This window comes from Poecilia reticulata, linkage group LG23 (genome assembly GCF_000633615.1).
Source record: "Poecilia reticulata strain Guanapo linkage group LG23, Guppy_female_1.0+MT, whole genome shotgun sequence".
Taxonomy (NCBI): domain Eukaryota; kingdom Metazoa; phylum Chordata; class Actinopteri; order Cyprinodontiformes; family Poeciliidae; genus Poecilia; species Poecilia reticulata.
In genome coordinates this window covers 12703459-12724213 of record NC_024353.1, presented here as the reverse complement: position 1 = coordinate 12724213, position 20755 = coordinate 12703459, and the positions used below count along the sequence as shown (strand labels likewise).

The window sequence follows — 20755 nt, the reverse complement described above, 5'->3', positions numbered from 1 at the left end:
ATTCCTCCTATCAGCTTCTCATCTTCTAGTTTTCTGCACTCCTTCGGCCTACAACCCGTACTTTTCTTTTCTCCTCGCATCATCAAGTCGGCATACAAGTTTTAGGTCTCACTTTCCTCAGGCCTTGGCCCCGGCCTCAGCCCTTTTTTTGGGGGGGAGAGCATCCCTAATCAGTTATCGGGATGTTCATCGAGTTCACATCAAATCTCAGCTCARATTAGCTGCCGGGGTCCGAGCGCCAAAGAACTGTTGTTCATTCCTGTCATTAAATCTTTTAATTGTTCCCTTTTGTCCGTCTGAGTCTCTCCAGATTGAAATATCAGTCTTGGTGACCTATGACCCTGTGGCTGATTTACCAATGTTTTTTTCCTCAGACTATTGCAGATGAACACCCAACAAGCTGCAATTTTGCAAAAGTTTCTGACCTAGTCAAAATCCTTACACTGTCCATTCCTCGACCTTCTAACACATCAACTTTGAAGACAAAATGTTCACTTAATGACAAGCATATCCCACCTGGTTGAAAGATCAAAGGTCAAGAACAATGTCAACCTGATGGACAGTGTCACATCTAAACTCAGCAGAATCCATTTCAAGTTTGAAGACAGAGTGGTTTGCACTGATCTAGACACTGTCGCAGACTTCTAAGTTCTAAAACCTAAATTTCCCAAGAAAGGCCATGAGCAGCAACAAGTGGCTTGTTTGGTTGTTTGAAAAAATTTAAGTAGCTTATTTCTTGCAAAAATACGGAAGAAACCACATCTAAAAATCTTTAAAGTGTACTTAATCTAATGCTTCAAGTTCAAAAAATGGTCAATAAATCCATTTACCAAAAGCTCACATAGTCACACCGGACATTTGACAAACAAAAGACTTCCACCACGCCTCCTGGGGTGTTCTTCATCTTTTAAATTAATTCAAATTCAAATTCAAAAATACTTTATTAATCCCAAAGGCAAAATTAAATGGGAGGTAGGCCTAAAAGTTACCAAAGTAATTGAAACATTTCCAAATATGAAGGTTAATAACAGATTTTAGATCCAATCCAACTTAAGTATATTTTAACTGTCAAACACACAAAATGGTTCAGTGCTCACTGCTTTTCCATCTGAATAGATTGTACAAAGGAAAAAATTCACTGGTTGCTAGGCAACAGAAGAAGTAAGTAAGGAGCAAGATTGCAGGATCAGATTTTCATCATGTTAGAAAAGTATTAGTACAGCCGAACAGAGGACCTCAAGCTAATGGTGAAGTTCAAATATCTCCCTGGCCAAAACAAAACCAGGAACCAGCCTTTTGAGTTATTTACAGATTCCTAAAGTGTGGATTCTAAGCTTTCCAATGATAAATAATAAAAAAAGATTACATGGTCGTTTGAAAGTTGGCACTCTGCAAACAAGAATAAAGAGAAAACAGATCTCAAAGTTTCAAAAGTATTGTTGTCCCCAAACCTGATCAGCTGCCTGGGTGTTACAGGGTGTTTCTATTCAATTGATGCACATACATTCTGGTTTTAATGGTAAGTTAGGGATTCTCATGATGTTTATTCTGCCACTGTTGGATGGTGAGTAAAATATAAATGAAGTCATGGCTACAAAGTAAACTAAAGTGAAACAAACTAGTGGGAAGATGGTGGATCTTACCATGTGTCATGCATATTACATCTTACAATATGCACACTAGTAGTAAATTACAAATATTTTAATGTATCTATGCTGAAACCATGAAATCGATTTTAACAGCATTGATATTCTTAATAGACAAAAGTTACATTTCTATCTATCTGTGGTTTGTGTTAAAGCGTTACCATTTATGGGGCCCTGAAGGTTTGAGGGCCTTAAGCAGCTGCTTAGCAGTGCTTAGCCTTGAGCCGGTTCTAAATATGATCAGCATCACATTGTGTGTTTAGATCCACTAACTGATGGCTTCATTTGGATTTAACAGTAGTGCAAATAATTGATATTGTATTTTTTGATTTATTTTTTTAAGACTCGGTTGTGGGTAAGTATGTATTGTCAGTAATTAATGTCTTCCAGTAATATTTTTACTTTTCCTGTCAATTCAATATTTTTAATACAAAAACACGGTGGACCGCCTCAGTGCCCCGACCACCAAGCTGTGCAAGTTTTCTGGGGAAAACCCTGCAGTCAGTAACTTTTGTAAAAAAAATAAATAAATAATAATAAAAATAATAATATATATATATATATATATGCTTTTGGATTTTTTCATTTCCATTAAACTGTCACTGTGTCCTGACTATATGAGACAGAAAATCTGTGAAAAAAAACTGTAGCTCCCCTGATTTCTCCCTGTGGTCATACAGCCATCAGCAGAAATACCCTGCTGCCGGTCAGAAGAAATCTCTCACAGGCATGAGGCAGATCTCAACACTGTCAATCAAGTGTGTGTATGTTCTGCTCAAGATTGCCAGTTTGCTGCAGCCGTGAAAATGGCAGAAAAACAACTCACCATAGGAGGAAAACTGTTCATGTGAAGAAGGAGCTGTATCACAGGACAGAATAAGGGGCAGGGTGTGAGCAGTGCAGCACATAAAGGAGAATGATTGACAGCCCTAAGACTCTCCTGGTTCTGATTGGTTGTTTCTGACCATTTACAGTGTATTTCTGTAAATGGCAGTAGGACCACCCGGAGGCAGCAGAGCTTCATTTTTTTTTCAAAATAATTTGTCTCATATTATACAGTCAGGACATAGTGGTAGTTTTAACAAATAAGTAAAAAGAAAAATCACCTACTACAGCTTAAAATCACATTAAATGACGTCCTGGCTTGATGACTTCAAGCATCAATTGTTTCTCTGTTAATTTTCAAATTGTGTGACTAAGAGTAACAAGGTGTTTCTGAAAGGGTGAAGAAAACAAAGTTTGATGATGCTGGAATCTGGAGATGTTTTTGCCACAAATGGCACAGTTCATTTCCACTGGCTACTTTTAGCACTGCTTTGAAAGAGAATTGAATTCCCAATTAAGCCTTCACTATGCTGTGCAGGACTTTTAGAAGTTAACAACAGTGGAATTAAAGTTCCCAGCCAGTTTTCTGTGAAACAATTGCGTGTCGTGTTGTTATATACCAGAAATATAACATGGAGTTATATTTCTGGTAGGTAGATTACTTAAGATGTGTACTATGATGAATTTCCTATGAACTGAGTGCCTGCAAACAGCAGACATACATGCATGAACACAATGAAGCAGCCCTCAAAGCTGCAGGACAGACGTGACTCCCAGCTCCTTCCTTTGCAGTGTCATTTCTAGGTTTTGCAGCCTGATTCCTTTTTTATTTTATTCCTCCCTCCATCTGGGATTGATGTTTTATTTATCTGTGGGTTTGCAGACAGTGAAGCGCCAAGCTTCACTGTCTGCAAGGCTTTGAACACCTTTTTCATCTTTATGTGCTCCAAGCTGAATGACAACAAGGGCAAGCTTGTTAACTGTTCCACAGGTGATCAAAGGTCAGTTTCATGTCCGACATATTCAAATCAAATCACGGAAGGAACGATGGTGAACCTGTCCCCTTTTTAACTCACCTTTTGCCTTAAATACAATTAGTCCAAACCTTCGGTCTACGGATGCACCAGGAGGCACCAGGTCTCAACTTTTCTTAGAGGTCTGAACTGCCAATTCCCATTTTGACCAATACGACATCTCATACACAAAAGCTCACTGAGACACCAAACATTCAGGGACTGGTCCAATACAATATCAATGGCCAAACCATGACATCACTTAAGCCAGTGTTTTTCAACCACTGTTCCGCGGCACACTAGTGTGCCGTGAGTGATCGTCAAGTGTGCCGTGGAAATTATTCAATTTCACCTACGACACTGTATTTTCCGGACTATAAGCTGCTACTTTTTTCCTAAGCATTGAACCATGTGGATTGTAGCCCGGTGCATCTTTTCTGTGGATTTTTCTTCAACCACCAGGGGGCTCTCTAGCAGGAAGTGAATCATTAGAAGTCAAAATTGGAAATCAAAGAAGAACGTGCTAATTTTCATTTAGAACAACCACATGCTAGCAGCCATGCTAGCAGCAGGCACGACATGTTTTCAAACTCATATCATGCAGCTTTTAAGTTGAGGGCTGTCGATCTGGCACTACAGGAGGGAAATAGAGCCGCTGCACTTAAACTCGGTGTGAACAAAACCATGGTTCGGCTTTGGAGACGGAGTGCTGCATCCTTAAAATATCCAGCAGATTTATTAGGACGCATCCCTCTGTTGGGTCCTTATAGAAAACCGAGTAATTCATGTAATTTTCTTACCACTACATGGCAGTAGGTACAGAGCATTTTACATTAAAATGAGAATTAGTGATGCATGAATGTTACAGGTAATAGTGAGAGCATTGTATCTAGCAAGACTGTGATGACAGTGATGGAAAAGACAGTGAAGATCAGCAGTAGTTGGAAAGARCATGAGTCCATTTCCTACAACATATTTGTGTGAAGTGAGCTTCYCAAGCCYGGCTACTATAACAACTAAAAACGGAGAGACTAAGAGCTGTTGAGGAAGAGCTTTGTCAATTTCTGCCAGGAAATCAGCTGTTTTCATCCAAACATGCACAGGTTTCACACCAGGTGGGTAAAATATACAGATATTGACATTTTGTACAGGCAACTCTTCATATTGTGACAGTAAATATGAAGTGAAATCTTTTCCAAATATTATTGCTTCTTTCAGAATAAGAATTATTTTCTGTATTCCGGCTATAAGATGCTTGTGGATTAGTTTGTAAAACACTGAAGTTTTCTACAACTTCTTTAAATTTAAGACCACAGTGTTGTGGCTGTTCAGGTGTATTTTTGAAGTGCACATGTTAAGTGCAATTTGAAATGTAAAAAATGTAAAATGTGTTAAAAATACTGTTTTGTGTTTATTTGATTCCTATTCAAGACACTTTGGTAAGAATGACTATATATGTAATATAGGCGGCTACAGAGTATCTTTGTTACCAGTTTTGGTTGGTGGTGTGCCTCAAGATTTTTTCAATTAAAACAATGTACCTTGGCTCAAAAAAGGTTGAAAAACACTGACTTAAGCCACAACCACTGACAACAGGAAGTGTAATGTTTTCATCTGAGCCTCTTGACCTAAACAACATGATCCTGTGTCAGAAGACAGATAAGTTTGGTCTCACTTGCTGCAAAGCACCAAGACTTTCCAGTGGAGGGCGTGGCTACGACAAACTCTGACGTCACGCCGCTGCCAAACATTTGGCTCTAAATTCCACAGAGTCTAACTCGCTATGATCACTCCTAATCCACGTCCAATATTTGCATCATCCAATTTGCACCATTCTGTGTATGAATGACCTGTATTAACCTCTACAAAGGACAGTAGCATTTTTCCTCCTTTGGACTTTGTAAAGGAGTGTAAATTACAATTAATTATTATGAATGAATTATTCAAAATGAATTGTGTAAATGATTTAAAATAAATTGTGGAGGCTATTTATAGATGTTTGTTTTGATTAACACTGTGTTGTTTGTAAATATTTTGTTCTGACTTCATATTTGCAGTTCTCAATGAGATGTTTCAGTTTAGTTTGTACCTCACAGGATGCCATAGTGAGTAAGGTGAGGCCTTATAAAATTTGGCAGCAATAGTTATGCTGGAGTTATTACAACAATAATAATATTAAAAATAATACAATTCCCTTAAATTAGTAACATTTCTGTCATTCTTACTGCTGAACTAGCAAAATTAGCTTAGCTAATGTAACTTTTATCTGCAAGCTAAGGCTATGTTCAGACTGCAACAAAAAATCAAGAAAAGCCTCGAGTTCGATGCACTTCGGGTTAAATAACAGTGAATTGAGTCATGCTTCAGTGTACTTCAGTGAGTTTTGGCGATTTGTAGTTTGTTATTGTCCACAGAAAAAGTTTGTGGCTGCTGCGCATTTTCACGGTGGATAAAAAGTGTGTATGTTTCCACAAACTTTAACACCACGTTAATTTTTACATATACCGACTTGTGTGTAAAATATGGTGCCCCACATTTTCTATGTGTATGCAGCTTTATACAAGAGGGACCAGGTCCTTAAATGCTAACTGAGCTCTGTAGCATCTTGTTTTGGACATCACCTACTGGGACAATTGACAATTATTTGCACTTGTAAATAATATTTTATACTTTAAATAAATCAGAAATGGTTACGTAGCCATTCTGAAGCTGATTCTCCAAGCTGTGTGCAAGACAAACCTTTTTTCCTGCTATAAGAGGTGGTTAAACTTGTTGCATTTGATTAGCAGCATTAGCAGCATTTTTTGTTGTGTATGAAAGCTAAAATTCCAAAATTAGTGGAGGAGCCAAACCCAGACAGTGGAGGTCTCACATGAACAGACGCCTCATTCTGCATAGGCATCAGCTGATGAGCATCTGTGTGTGTGTGTGTGTGTGTGTGTGTGTGTGTGTGTGTGTGTGTGTGTGTGTGTGTGTGTGTGTGTGTGTGTGTGTGCGTGTGCGAGTGTGTGAGAAATATGCAATGCTCAGAGAAATTGCACAAATTCCAGGAGATGCTGCAGGACCTGGTCTTCTAATGTGAAAAATAAGTGAGTCCAGCATTTTAGAAATTTTGAACGTGATTCACATTCAGCTGAAGTATCTATAATCAAGAAGAGCAGAAGAAATGAGAATGACCATTGTTAAATCTGACACATACAAATAGAGAGACAAATGACACATGCAGAGGTAGAATTTAAGAATAACAAGGTAAAAGTTCTGATCCATCACAGGAATCCACAATCACTGAGAAAAGCCAAACAGAAGCAAATTCAGAGGACAGGTCAAGTTGAAAGCGCACTGCAAAAAGGCACACACACATGTTTGCGTGGCTATCTTTGTGGGGACTTTCCATGGACTCTATTAATTTCTACAGCCTAAACTAGCGGTTCTCAACGTGGGCGGTATCGCCCCCAAGGGGGCGTTCAGAGGACGGCAGGGGGCGCTGGCGGACATTTTTACAAAAAGGGGGCGCTGGGATGCCTTTGGGGGGCGTTTGGTCGAAGGTAAACTTTACACCTTATATGCAAACAAGACCAGTTTAGACTTTGAGCAACTTGGTAAAACTGTATTGTGTAACATTAAATCATGCTTGGCTGCAACTGTATCGATGGCAGCTCTTCTTCTATTCAGTGTTTGTAGCTTCTTGGCTCAGCTCCGCTCCTGCAATGCTACACACCGGCTGATGACGTTGCTGAGATTCACTTTGTCTGGTATTTTTGTACATATGTTTAGGCAGTTCTKTGATCATGTCAAAGCAGCAACTTATATTAAAAAGTGTTTTATTTCCGTTTCAAAGCTGCCCGCTTTCATGGAAGGACAACAGAAAATTGCTCTTATAAACATATAATTACTAAAATCACAATACCCTCACTTTGTATCCCTCTGAAAAATGAACCCATTTAAATAAAGACATAAAGAAATCCCTCCATGGGTGATACCACCACAGAGAGCGTTCATTTTATAGCGTTAACACGGAGCTGTAAGTGGTCCGGTATGAAACGGGGGTGATAGAACAACACAGCACTTTTACATTTTAATAATCAGAATGCAGAAATTGTTTCCGTTGTTTTAAAAGGTTTATGTCAGTCTGCCTTTTCCCCATCGATACGCTTCCCGACCGCCCTGCACCTTAGGGGGTTAAAAAAAAAACGACGCGCAAAACTCTGAAACAGGAGAAGCGGGACATAAAACGGAGCGATGAAGTAGATGTGAATTATGGCATAAAAACAGAATCCGACGCTAAACAGTGAAAAATCAACACATGATGTGAAACACATGATGATTAGGAGGCGCAGCAGGTGATGAGTGAAGATTACTGATGGTCAACAAACAATAAAATAAATGTAGCAACAGGAAAGAAACTAAAGGGGACATAGCAATAAACCATCCATCCATCCATCCATTTTCTTTCACCCTTGTCCCTCAGTGGGGTCGGAAGGGTTGCTGGTGCCCATCTCCAGCTAACGTTCCGGGCGAGAGGCGGGGTCACCCTGGACAGGTCGCCAGTCTGTCGCAGGGCAACACAGAGACACACAGGACACACAACCATACATACACACACTAACACCTAGGGACAATTTGGAGAGGCCAATTAACCTCTAGTCATGTTTTTGGACTGTGGGAGGAAACTGGAGTACCCGGAGAAAACCCACCATGCACAGGGAGAACATGGAGACTCCATGCAGAAAGACCGGGGCCGGGAATCAAACCCAGAACCTTCGTGCTGCAAGGCAACAGCTCTACCAACTGCACCACTGTGCAGCCTAGCAATAAACCAAGAGAGGATAATACTAATCAAAGGAAACTAAATGGAAATGAATGAAGAACAAAATGCAAGAATAAACTAAGAAACTAAAGTAAATACAGAGGAATAAACTGGTATGGCAAGACCTTTCAAGCAATAATTAATACAGAGACTGTATGGCAAGAATAAACAGACACTATTTCCAGATAAAAGGTAAAATAATATTGTTGAAGTGCCATGGGTTTGTTTGAGACCACATCTAGTACTGAGAATAAATATATCTTACAGACCATAACAGTAAAGAACTGATCACTTATTCATCCATCCATTTTCTGAACACCCTTGTTCCATATTGTGATCGGGAGGGTTGCTGGTGCCTATCTCCAGCCCATATTTCGGGCGAGAGGCGGGGTTCACCCTGGACAGGTTGGCAGTCTGTTGATCACTTATTTATGTTTTTAATTAGATTTATTATTCCTTCAATATTATTTTTCATGTCAGTGTTAATGTCATGAGGCTGATGACTCCATGACACTTTCAATTTGACTCATTAGGATTTGATTAAAAACCAGATTTGTTCTTTGTAATTTCTGTCCAGTAAAACTATTAATCTATAATCAATAGACAGGTCTATATAAAGATATAATCCATGTTTCTGTCTCATATTTGTTTGGCATTAAAAGGACCTGGAACTTTAGTTTTTCCACTGAAAGCTCTGGTTTGAACAATAAATGCCATGTTGGTGAAATTTTATGGATGATTCTCTGATGTCCCATTTTCCTGAAGGCAGCACAGAGCTGCACCACCAGAAACTGACAAACACTGAAGAGAAGAAGATCTATGATTAATGTAGTTACAGTTCTATCCATGTTTTTATGTTGCAGAGCTCAGTCGTTTTGCAAATAGTTCAGAGTTTAAATTGGCATGTTGTTCATCTTTTATCTGGTCATTTTGTGGAAGATTTAACAACTAGAAAATGGCACAAAATAAGAATATTTTTCCACTCTGATTGGCTGCTGTTAGGCCTACCGATTTTAACTTGAATGTTCATTACATTTTTTATAGACACCTGTGAAAATTGTTTCTATTCCCATGACTTTTTTATTCTCTGGGAAAAATGTTTTGATGATAAATACAGAAACAAGCATAAAAATCAAAACATCTACAATAGTGATAGTAATATTAATAATAAAATAATGGTCAGTGGATTCCCGAGAAGATGGCGGAGGAGGTAGGAGCGTAGCAAGTTAGCTCACCAGAGTCGGGTTAAAAATGCCCACAACTAAATTGGAACTCGATAGATAAAACTAAGGCATGAGTGGGTTAAGCAAGAAAAGAAGCCGGAAAAACTATAAAAAGCAAAGAGGAACCGAAGAGCTGCCTGTAACAGAAGAAATCTCTGAACACAAACTAGCGAACACGGAAAAGTCCCAACGGAGAAAATGGAGGAACACGAGGACACGGAAACGCTGCGAAATGGGCTCACAGCTATTAGAAGTGATATTAAAGTCCTTAAACAAGAGTTGTGCAAGGAGCTAGCCACATTCAAAGATGAACTGAAGAAAGAATTGAAGGAAGAAATAACGAATCTTCGACAAGAAATAGACCGTAGGCTGTCCGAGAATGATTGGGAGCTACAGGCACAGCAAGGGAGCATAAGCGAGGCACAGACGCGTATAGCGGAGGTGGAGGAGTGGAAGACGGATGCTAACGAGGTGCTAACGAAGATGGTGGAACAAACACAACGAATGCAGGAAAAACTAACCGATCTCGAAGGGAGATCAAGGAGATACGATATCCGAATCTTAGGCTTACCAGAAAATGTAGAAGGGAGATCCACAGTGGCATTTCTGGAGCAACTTTTTAAAAAGGAACTCGAACTTCCGGAGGGGATGAATCTCCAGATTCAACGAGCCCACCGAGCCCTCAACCCAAAACCGAACCCAAATGCAGCACCGAGGTCAGTCATAATTAACTTTCTACAATTCGAGACCAAAGAAATTATCTTGAAGAAAGCCTGGCAGAAAACGAACAAAGACATACGACAGTGCCAGGACAGCAGCGCAAGACATGAAGGAAAGGGGCTACGCTGTTGCTGAGCCAGGAGGAGCCGCGGGGTGGCAGCGGAAAGACAGCGAGGAGCCGCGGGGTGGCAGCGAGTAAAGGGGAAAGAACAGGAACGAGATGCGGCACAATAAGTGAGAGAAAAACTACGAAGCTTCCAATGGAAATCCTAAAATGTTTTGTTTTCAGAGAAAGTTGAAACTGCGGGGAAAGAGGTATGGACACGGAAAAAACAGACCACGTTATCAAACTTGGTATTTTACCATATTATGTTGTGGATAAAGTGACTGACAGAAGAAGAGACTAGCAGAGAGAATGCTTAAAATTATGCAGGCTTTTTAAAATATTATCATGTATTTTATAACATTTCATTAAAACTGACTGAGTGAGGGTGAGAGACTGAAGTTGGACATGTCTAGATGGAGTGGTACCTCACAGGATGGGAGTAGTACTAGATCTAGGGAGGGGCCCTCAGTAGAGGTGAGGATTTCCTCTCCACCCACCAACAGGGACCTGGGGAAGAGGGATACCCCATGTTTGAAAGTCCATCTGGATTTTGGTTTATGTTTGGTTAGCAAAAGTTCATGCTGGTTTTGTTTTGAGTTGCTTGGGAACATATTTGCAGGGACTGGTAAACCATAGTTATGGCTGATATCAAGATAATGTCACTGAATGTGAATGGTTTGAATGTATTGAGTAAAAAAGAAACGGTGATGACAAAACTGAAAAAAGAAAAAGTACAAATTATATTCCTACAAGAGACCCATTTACCCAAAACAGAACATGAAAAATTAAAGAAATATGGCTACAGGAATTTATACTACAGTTCATATAAAGAGGGGCGTAGGAGACGAGTTGCAATATTAATTTTGAACACAATACAATTCAATTACAAAAAGGAATTAAAAGATAAAGAAGGAAGATACATAATATTAAAAGGAAGAATAGAAAATGAATCAATAACCTTGGTAAATGAATATGCACCCCCAGAGAGGAACAAAAACTTCTTCAAGGACCTATTTAATTTAATAGCAGTAAAAACAGAAGGAATTCTAATTTGTGGAGGTGATTTAAACGTAGTCCTAAACCATAACATGGACACGAGTTACAAAAAAACTAAAATGAATATATCAAAATTTATAAAAGTCTCATTAGAAGAAATGGGAATGACAGATATATGGAGAAGCCTACATCCATTAGAAAAAGACTTTACGCATTATTCGGCTGATAGGGGTGGCAGATGTTTCTGACCATAATCCAATTTATTTAAAGATTTGTTTAAGTAACAGGAAACGAAATATGGCATGGAGACTGAACGTGGGAATATTGAATAGTGAACACCTGAGAGAAAAGATAAAGCAGAAATAAAACAATATAATGAAGAAAATAATAACGGAACTGTAGATCCGATAATATTATGGGATGCAATGAAGGCTGTCATCAGGGGAAAGCCAATAGCTGAAACTGCGCATGATAAAAGAATTAAATTACAGACATACAGGGCGAATACAGAGAGACTTAGGGAAATAGAACAAAAGACCCAAAGGTATATTAAGAAACCAAGATGGTAAGAAACAAAATAAACGACATACTGACCGGAGAGATTGAAAAAAAAACACACATTTCTGAAACAGAATTACTACAAAGCAGGTTCAAGGGCAGCGAAACTGTTAGCTAAACGGATACGCAAACAAGAAATGCTTAATGCGATATATAAAATTAGAAACCCCTACACAGGTGAACTAACAGATAATCCAGAGGAAATAGAGGGCATTTTTCAAGAATATTATGAGAAACTGTTTACACAGCCTGAATTTGCACGAGGAAGAAATGAGAACCTTTTTAAATGCATTAGATTTACCAACAATTGGCAAATTACAAAATGAGACACTGACAGCAGCAATCACAATAAAGGAAGTAAAAGAGGCAATAAATACATWAAAAAATAATAAATCGCCAGGCAGTGATGGATACCCGGCAGAGTGGTATAAGACTTTTAGAGAAGAGTTGGCACCGATACTTAGAGCTTCTTTCAATTGGACTCTTAATAACAAAATACCTCCGTCATGGAGTGAAGCCATCATCTCAGTCATACCAAAACAAGGAAGAGATCAGGAACACTGCAGCAATTATAGACCAATCTCATTATTAAATGTAGATTACAAGATATACACATCCATTATTTCTAATAGATTAAATACCTTTGTAACAGAATTGATAGAGGAAGAYCAAACAGGTTTTATGAGAGGACGTCAAACACACGACACACGATAATATTAGAAGAGTGTTACATATAGTAGATCAAGCACAGCAGAAAAAACAAAGTACTATACTAGTAAGTGTTGATGCAGAAAAAGCATTTGATTTGGTAAATTGGGATTTTCTATATAAAACGTTAGAACGATTTGGATTCAGTAATAAATCAATACAGTGTATAAACACATATCAACACCCCACAGCGAGASTCAAAGTAAATGGAAGCCTGGCCGATAAATTCAACATACAAAGATCAACCAGACAGGGGTGCTCTCTATCACCTACACTGTTCGCCCTCTTTATAGAGCCTCTGGCACAAGCAGTACGACGAGACGATTAAATTAAGGGAGTTATAATAAATGGAGAGGAACACAAAATAGGGCTTTTTGCAGACGATGTAACTTTTCTCTACCAGAGTTGATTAATCTTTTTGGAAAGTATGGTTATCTTTCGGGATATAAAATTAATGTCACCAAAACACAAATCCTAGCACTCAATTACATCCCAACAAAAGAAATACAGGAGTTATTTCCCATCAAATGGAACATGAAGAAAATTAAATATCTAGGGGTTAACATTACTAAAGGGTTATCTTTGCTGTACAAAGCAAATTATGATAAAATAAGCCAAGAAATACAAAATGATATAGATAGATGGACTATTTTGCCTTTAGATCTGAATTCAAGAATTGATATTATTAAAATGAATGTGCAAGCAAAACTATTATATTTGTTTCAGGCATTACCAATAGAGGTCCCTCAAAACCAATTTGCGATCTGGGACAAGATGATATCAAGATTCATTTGGGCTGGCAAAAAACCTAGAGTTAAATATGAAACTCTTCAACTACYGAAAGATAAGGGGGGTATGGGTCTCCCAAATTTAAGACAGTACTTCTGTSCAGCCCAACTCAGGCATATTATATGCTGGTGCGCACCAGACTATATAGCTAAGTGGAAAGATATAGAAAAAGAATTTGGAGGATACCCAATTCAAAGTGTTATTGGGGATGAAGATGGGTATAAAAATCAAGAAATACATGGACCCAATCACAATGTTTACACTGGATTTATGGTTGAGAAAATTWAAAAAATACAGGATAAAAAAAGAAATGAAAGTGCTSAGATGGGTAGMATATGATGGCGATTTCAAACCAGCAATATATGATAAAGGGTTTAAACGATGTATGAACAAGGGGGTCACAGGATGGTACACACTTCAGAATGATGGGGAGCTTGAGAGTTTTCAAAAAATGAAGGATAAGTATAACTTGGATAAACATGAATTTTACAGGTACCTGCAATTAAGAGACTATTATAGAACAGAAATCAAGTGGGATCCTTCTGTGGAAGTGAATGGTGCGATTCAAATTGTGATAAATTCACTCAGTGGAACAAAAATTAAAATCATTTCTACTCTATCAAAAACTGATCAAGAATTCGACTAAATACATAAAAGAAAAATGGGAATCAGAGCTTAACGTGACAATTTCAGACGAGGATTGGTTAGATATGTGGAAAACACATCAGACATCCACCAATTCACGGATATGGAAGGAATTCACATGGAAAAATCTAATACGATTTTTCATTGCGCCTAAAGTCAAGAATAGATATAGTGGCACAAATATGGGATGTTGGAGGAATTGTGGACCAGTGAAAGCCGATCATGCACACATATTTTGGAACTTTGGAAAAATGTGCATGAAACTGTGAAGAAGATTCTGGGATAGGATATTCCTATGAGCAGCATGGTACTGTATCTTTGCAATTTTAACAATATCAATGTMAGGGTGAAAGACAGGTATCTGATAAAGATAATGTTAATAGCTTGCAAGAAAGCTATTACAAGGAATTGGGGAAAGACAGACCTCCCTTGTCAAGAACAATGAACTGGAATAATAGAAGAAATCTACATTATGGAAAAACTGACACATCGATGGAGACTTCAGCAAACACAAATGGAAGAAAAGTGGATGAAGTGGACAACATTCAAGACATAAAGACATTCAAAAGACTGAGAACAAATAGAGGAAAAACTAGATACCAGAAAGGACAAAAATCAAATAGAGGATCGGCTCCCAAGCAAAGGTTTTGTGTTGTGAGATGTTTAAAGTGGAATGTTCAGATATGTAAACAAATTTGAAAAATTTCAATAAACAGTTAAATGGAAAAAATTAAAATAAAAAATAATGGTCAGTGCAAAGTATCCGACAAATTCTTTGGTGGGGGCGGTGAGGGACCTGGATAAAGGCTGGGGGGCCGCTGGCCCAAAAAAGGTTGAGAAACACTGGCCTAAACGTTACCTTTGCCCTTTTCCTAATCCTAACCATCACATACCTAACCCTATTCCTAACCAAAACTCAATTCATACCTTAGCCCTAAATCTGACCCCTGACCCAAAAACAGAGTTTCCCCTTGTGGGGACCAGGCTCCGGTCCAAACAAGGAACAATTGGTCGCCACAAAGTAGTATGTGTCAGGAAAATCGTCCCCACAAGGTATTACAAACAAACGCGTACACACATGCTCGCGCACACACACGCTGATTCATTGGACTGATTTATGTGAAAAGTAAGCCAACACACGGACATACACTTTCACAATTACAGACACATTCTTAGACATGGGGAGCTGGGAAAGTCTTCAGGGAATACTCAGTGAAGCATGGAGCAAACATCAAACAACTCCAGCCAGGAAACAAAAGAGCACACACAAACACACAGGAACACACACACAAGCCATGGTGAGACAGACGGATATGTCAGAGAACAAGCAGCTGACTGAATCCTGCAGGGATTTGATATTTGAGGAGCAGAGCAGAGAGCCTTCTGCCTCCCACTGAGCAGGGAGGGTCTCCACAGAAACAGTGGCAGGGTTGGGTAGAACGCCGCCATACTGTGGTCAGTAGAAATAATCGCACTGTCAAAACGAACCCACTTCTTCATTGGTCATGCATATATGAACCAGTAAAGTTGACCACATCGTGCCATAATGAGCGCAGGCTGGAAAACAGCTCCTATCTGAAGCTGAGCTGTGTGGCTTCTAAAACATCTTGATCCACAGAAATATTAGGAGAATGACAGAAACTGAATTAGGTTCAGAAAACAGCCAGAATGGGATTTTTTTTTCTTCTATTTTTTTTATTTTGTTATATTGTTTTACAGTGCGGTACAAATACGTTCACACTCATCAATATTCTCACATCTATAAACTAAGCTGCTCACAAATCTGTAGTTTGTCACAACTGCAAACTTCAGGCCCTTTTATTGGGAATTAATGTCGTGGCCCAACACCAAGCTGTATTCAGTGTGAAGTAGAAGGAAAACCATAAATGATTAGCAAAACAAATCACAGAGAAAAATCATTAACTCATGATGTGCATAAGTTTTCAGATCAGTCAATACTGAGTAGAACTGGCTTTCTCTGCAGTCACAGATGCAGGTCTTTAGCAGTACGCGTCTACCAGGGTGGTCACAATGATAACATTTCAAACTAAATGCTAATATTTTTAACACATCATCATATCAGTAAGTTCCAGATATCTAATCACCATTAGGTGGCGCTGCCCAGCAGGATCACTGCTTCACTGTTGCAGACCTTTCTAAAACAGTTGGTCTTTCAGAGGATTGTTTGCTACCCGACTCTCCAGCTCCTTCTGTTCATCAGCCTCAAAAGCAAAATACCTTTTCACACTGCTTTTGCTTTTTCAAATGAAGATTAAAAATGCTTCTTCCCCAAGTATGCTATGAGTATCTTTAAATAATATACTGATTATTTTTGGCTTAGAGACTAAGTCTTAGTCTAATCAACTTTGTATTTCATGACAATAAATGTTGCGTTCCTCTAATGTTTTCTTAAACCTCATCGGCCAGAAAAAGAACAGCAGGGATTCAGCTCTAGATTCACCTAGTTGACTTCTGAAAACAATCTTTTGCAGTGGATTTTAAGTACGGTGTTACTGTAAAGGGGACTGAATACATCTGGTTGCCACACTTTTGAGAAACCAGTTTTTCTTCCATTTTACAGTAATGTTCTACTTCTGCCATACTGCCACACAAGAATAATAAAAAGCATACACGAGTGTTATGGCTACAGCACCTTTCTGTTATGTACCAAATAATTTATTCAGTTTTGAAAGCTTTAGTATTTAGTAAAATGTCTGGAAGTTTTCCAAGAGGAACTGAGCATCAGTATGAGAGCCGTCTGATTCCAAGTCATTCATCCTCACAGTGTGAATAACAGCATTAGCTCTTCCATACTCTTTATGTGGGTGGTCTGACAGCATGAAGCAACTTCTTCACTCAATGTTTTCAAAATCTATCCGGTTTGAAAACATCTGAACATTTCTGTTCATAGGAGAGAGGGCCATGTAGTGCTTGAACTGTCCAGAGTCACAGGTTAAAGGAGGACCAGCATCATCATGTGATGCATAGTTATTCTAAGGTTAAAGCATGTTTAATCTTATAAGTCATACAATCTGTAACTTAACACATCTGATGATTTATCTAGAAATCAAGACATTTTTTATTGCAAATGTCATTTCTTGTTGCACAGGATAAACTGTACAGCACAAATTCAACGTTGATTTGGTTTAGGCCAAAGATCTTTAAACAATTGATCTGAACACTTATGTTATTATCTGTGTTAAATCTGTTATCATTCAACCAACAACATAAAAATGATCCACCAGAGCGAGACAAAGAGAGATGCAGCACTTCAGGATAGTATCCACTGTGCTTCACTTTTTCTGCTTGTTGTATCATAGCCTTATTTAAATTGTATTAATGTCTTTTGTCAAAATTTCCACCACTGTTAGCAGCAATTATAGCATCATGTCTTTCTGGATATGAAGCCACAAACTTAGCTTACCTATCTTTAGTCATTTGGCTCAATCTCAAAAATGTAATTGATCATCCTTGAGATGTTTCTACTGTTTAAATGGAATCCATCTGTGGTCAATTCAGTCGGTTGAACTTTATCTGGAAAGATTCACACCTGTCTCTATAAGGTCCCACTGTTGACAGTGCAGGTCAGAGGTCAAACACCAAACATGAAATCAAAGGAATTATCTGTAGATGTCAGAGTCAGGTCAGATGTGAGGAAGGATCCAGAAACATTTCTGTTGCTCTGAGGGTCTCTGAGCTCAGTGGGAGGAGTTTGGACTCTTAGAGCCGCCGGGAGACATCAGGAGAGACTGAAGAGAGCTGGGAATTACTGCCAAAGATGGATCAGCAAAGCATTATGTGAACTCTTAGTTTCCCATTTTTACAAATTTGCACAAATCTTAAAAACATTTCATTATATTGTTATGATAGGGGTAACCCCACATGTGACCTTTGACCTCTCTGATGAGAATTTCCGATTGAAACAAAGAAATCCCTGTTCTTTATGTAGGATTCAAGCCAGTGGAGCACTGGACCGGAGAGTCCGACCCAAGTCTGCAGTCGATTCAGTAAAATGTCCTGATCAACACTGAGGTCCAACAGAACCAGCACTGTGGTTCTCCCATAGTAAATATTTATATGGATAACTAAGGGTGTATTCACACCAGCACTTGAATCCAACTCCAGTGCGTTTAGCTAGGAAGTCTGGTTTGTTTGTGAATCCGTTTCAAACTCTGAAGACCAAAAAAATCTTCATCAGACAGCTCCGCCTACAAACTTAGGTCTGAGTTCAATTAAAGGGAACTCAGACCACATATACATTCAAAGTGCAGTTTGAATGTATATGTAAAAGCCAAGCAGACCAGAGACCACTCCAAACGCAGAAAGCGGAATAGGGCAGGGCATTCTGGGTAAATGCAACCAAAACAAAACTTCCTGTCTAGCCCTAGTGGGAGAAATGGATCCTGGTTTTTTACCAAAGAAAAAAAGAGAAATCCTACAACTGCTAAAATCTGACACCATTCCATTTTTGTTTACATTTTATGAAGAAGAATTTGCAGTCAGTTATGTCATTAGTTTTTATGTTGCATGCTTTCATTTCATTTCCTTAAATGGTTCTTGGTGCAGGTTAAAAAAAAATAAGTTTATAGTGTAAAAGTTTACTTCCTATATTTTTTCTAATAAAGGAAATAGATGTCAGGTGATAGCAACAGCAGATCTTTGGCTCTGCTCCTCCACTGTCCTCAATTCTTTTTTTTACTGCCCTGTATTCCATCAGGCCTCCCACCATAACAGGACTGCTTCATCCTTAGTTCTAGCTTGTGACTCATAGAAGCCACTATGTCTTTGCAGAATTGTGCCTGGACAGTGTCTTTACATGCATGCCCATGTGTTTGTCCTTAAAATGGACAACAGCATCTATGTGCATTAGCACATAAGCAAAGGAGGCAGCATTCATACATTGGAAGCAGTGGTGGTTTTGAGGTTATTTATAGAGTGGCTATATTAGCAGAGCATATGTGTCAGCTGCTGCTCTGAGAAACAGCCACAGACAACACAAGAAACAGCAGCAAAACAACGTGGAAAAGTGGGAAGCACAAATCGAAGTGCCAACTCTGAGACTTGTGTAGAACAGCTCAGGGTGTGTACGGCGCTGAACGCTGCAGGGCTTTTTCTGTTGTCAGACAGGTCCACAGAATGTTCATGTACACAAATGAGCTTAGAGGGCCAACACACACATTCAGCACCAAAACAAGAAAAGGCTGTTAAGAAGAGCAGCACAACTTCTGAAAATGATTCTTGAATACTGGATATCTGGAGAGGGAAGAACAGAGGTGGGATCATTGGCTCATGACAAACAAATTCAAAAGTCAGCAGCTACTAGCTGTGCAAACTGTGTCAATGAACCTATCTTTGTATTATAGATCAAACTTTGCAAGACAGGATGGTGAACACCAGCTTTGAAATCTTTCTACATATCCCAAATTGGATTTAAGCCAGAAGGTTGACTGGCCCATTCTAATACATGAACATGCTTTGATCTAAACCAGGGGTCTCCAGTCTGGTTCCTCTAGATCTACTGTCCTGAAGGTTTTGGATGCAACCTAGTTCCAACACACCAGAATGGAATAAATGGCTCTCTACCAGACCTTTTCCAAATGTGTAATTCAATCATTTGATTCAGCTGTGGGATCAGGGATCCATTCAAAACCTGCAGGACAGCAGATCTAGAGGAGTCTCCTGATTGAATCCATTCCATTGCAGCTCTGGCTGCATGTTTCAGTCTCTGTCCTGCTGGAATCCTCACCTCATTCTCAAGTCTTTTGGTAAAATAAATTAATAAAACCAAGATTAATGAAAACTAAATCATGGATCAATTCCTTCCCTTTTCATAAATATGGCAGACTTTCAGTTTTTCTGCCAAATAAAATCCCACAAATTCCACTGAGCTGTGTGGCTGTACCATCAGCAGATGCTGAAAAGTTAAAAGGGTATAAATATGTTTACAAGGTGCAACAATCTACTCAGCTTGTCTCTGTCTCTAGGTTCTGTAAAAACCTGATAATGACATTTATTTACATCAGATGTTGACGCAGGGAAACATTTCAAGCATGCAGGACAAAGGCCTTGATTGAGCAGAACTGCCCACCTCTGATTACCCTTCCTGTGTCCTATGATCCCTGTGCCATGTTCCTGTTCAGGCATGGAGCAGAGAGGAGAGTCTCCTCTCATCCACAGACATTCCTACTCACTTGATGAAGCAGCGAGCTCCCTCAAACGTGTATCCTTCCTCCCATCCTGTTGGTAAATCTGAGGACACAAAGCCACAGACAGGACAGAAGGAACATGAGTGTTGGACTCTTCTCATAACAATATAGCGTCTGGACCACATATTGGGCTTGTGCATCATTATAAAGCCATCTGTCCCTCTGAAGGTTCAACACCTTCATTCCTCATGGTGACCCAGAGGGACAGGGAGGACGGGCCGGTGGAGCTGGCGATGCAAACATTGTGATCGGGCTACAGGGAAATGGTGACGTCAGGATGTGATTTTCACCGATCAGATGTGCAGATCTATGAAAAGGCTTCAGATTCATCAGCTCTCTTCTGCGGGACCCGCAACTGAAATGTCACTGCGGGGATCGGGTCCAAACATCGGCTCATACCGATGTCCATGGCTACGTGACGGAAGTTTTAAGAAGTCTGTCGAACTGTCCAGGTGGAGGAACCGACCGTGTGTGTGTGTGTGTGTGTGTGTGTGTGTGTGTGTGTGTGTGTGT

General features: G+C 39.3%; 1 protein-coding gene across 14 annotated transcripts in view; it reads right to left on the bottom strand.

Annotated features, from left to right (window-relative positions):
• Positions 1-20755, bottom strand: part of LOC103459572 (pleckstrin homology domain-containing family A member 5) — a 190252-nt gene that overhangs the window by 168960 nt on the left and 537 nt on the right. For all 14 annotated transcript variants that reach the window (XR_001776212.1, XM_017302819.1, XM_017302818.1 and 11 more), the window contains exon 3: positions 20228-20285. Coding sequence is in view for 13 of the 14 variants with exons in the window: in XM_017302819.1 (XP_017158308.1) it covers positions 20228-20285 (58 nt within the window). In the remaining variant the exon portion in view is untranslated. The remainder of the gene's footprint in view (positions 1-20227; positions 20286-20755) is intronic.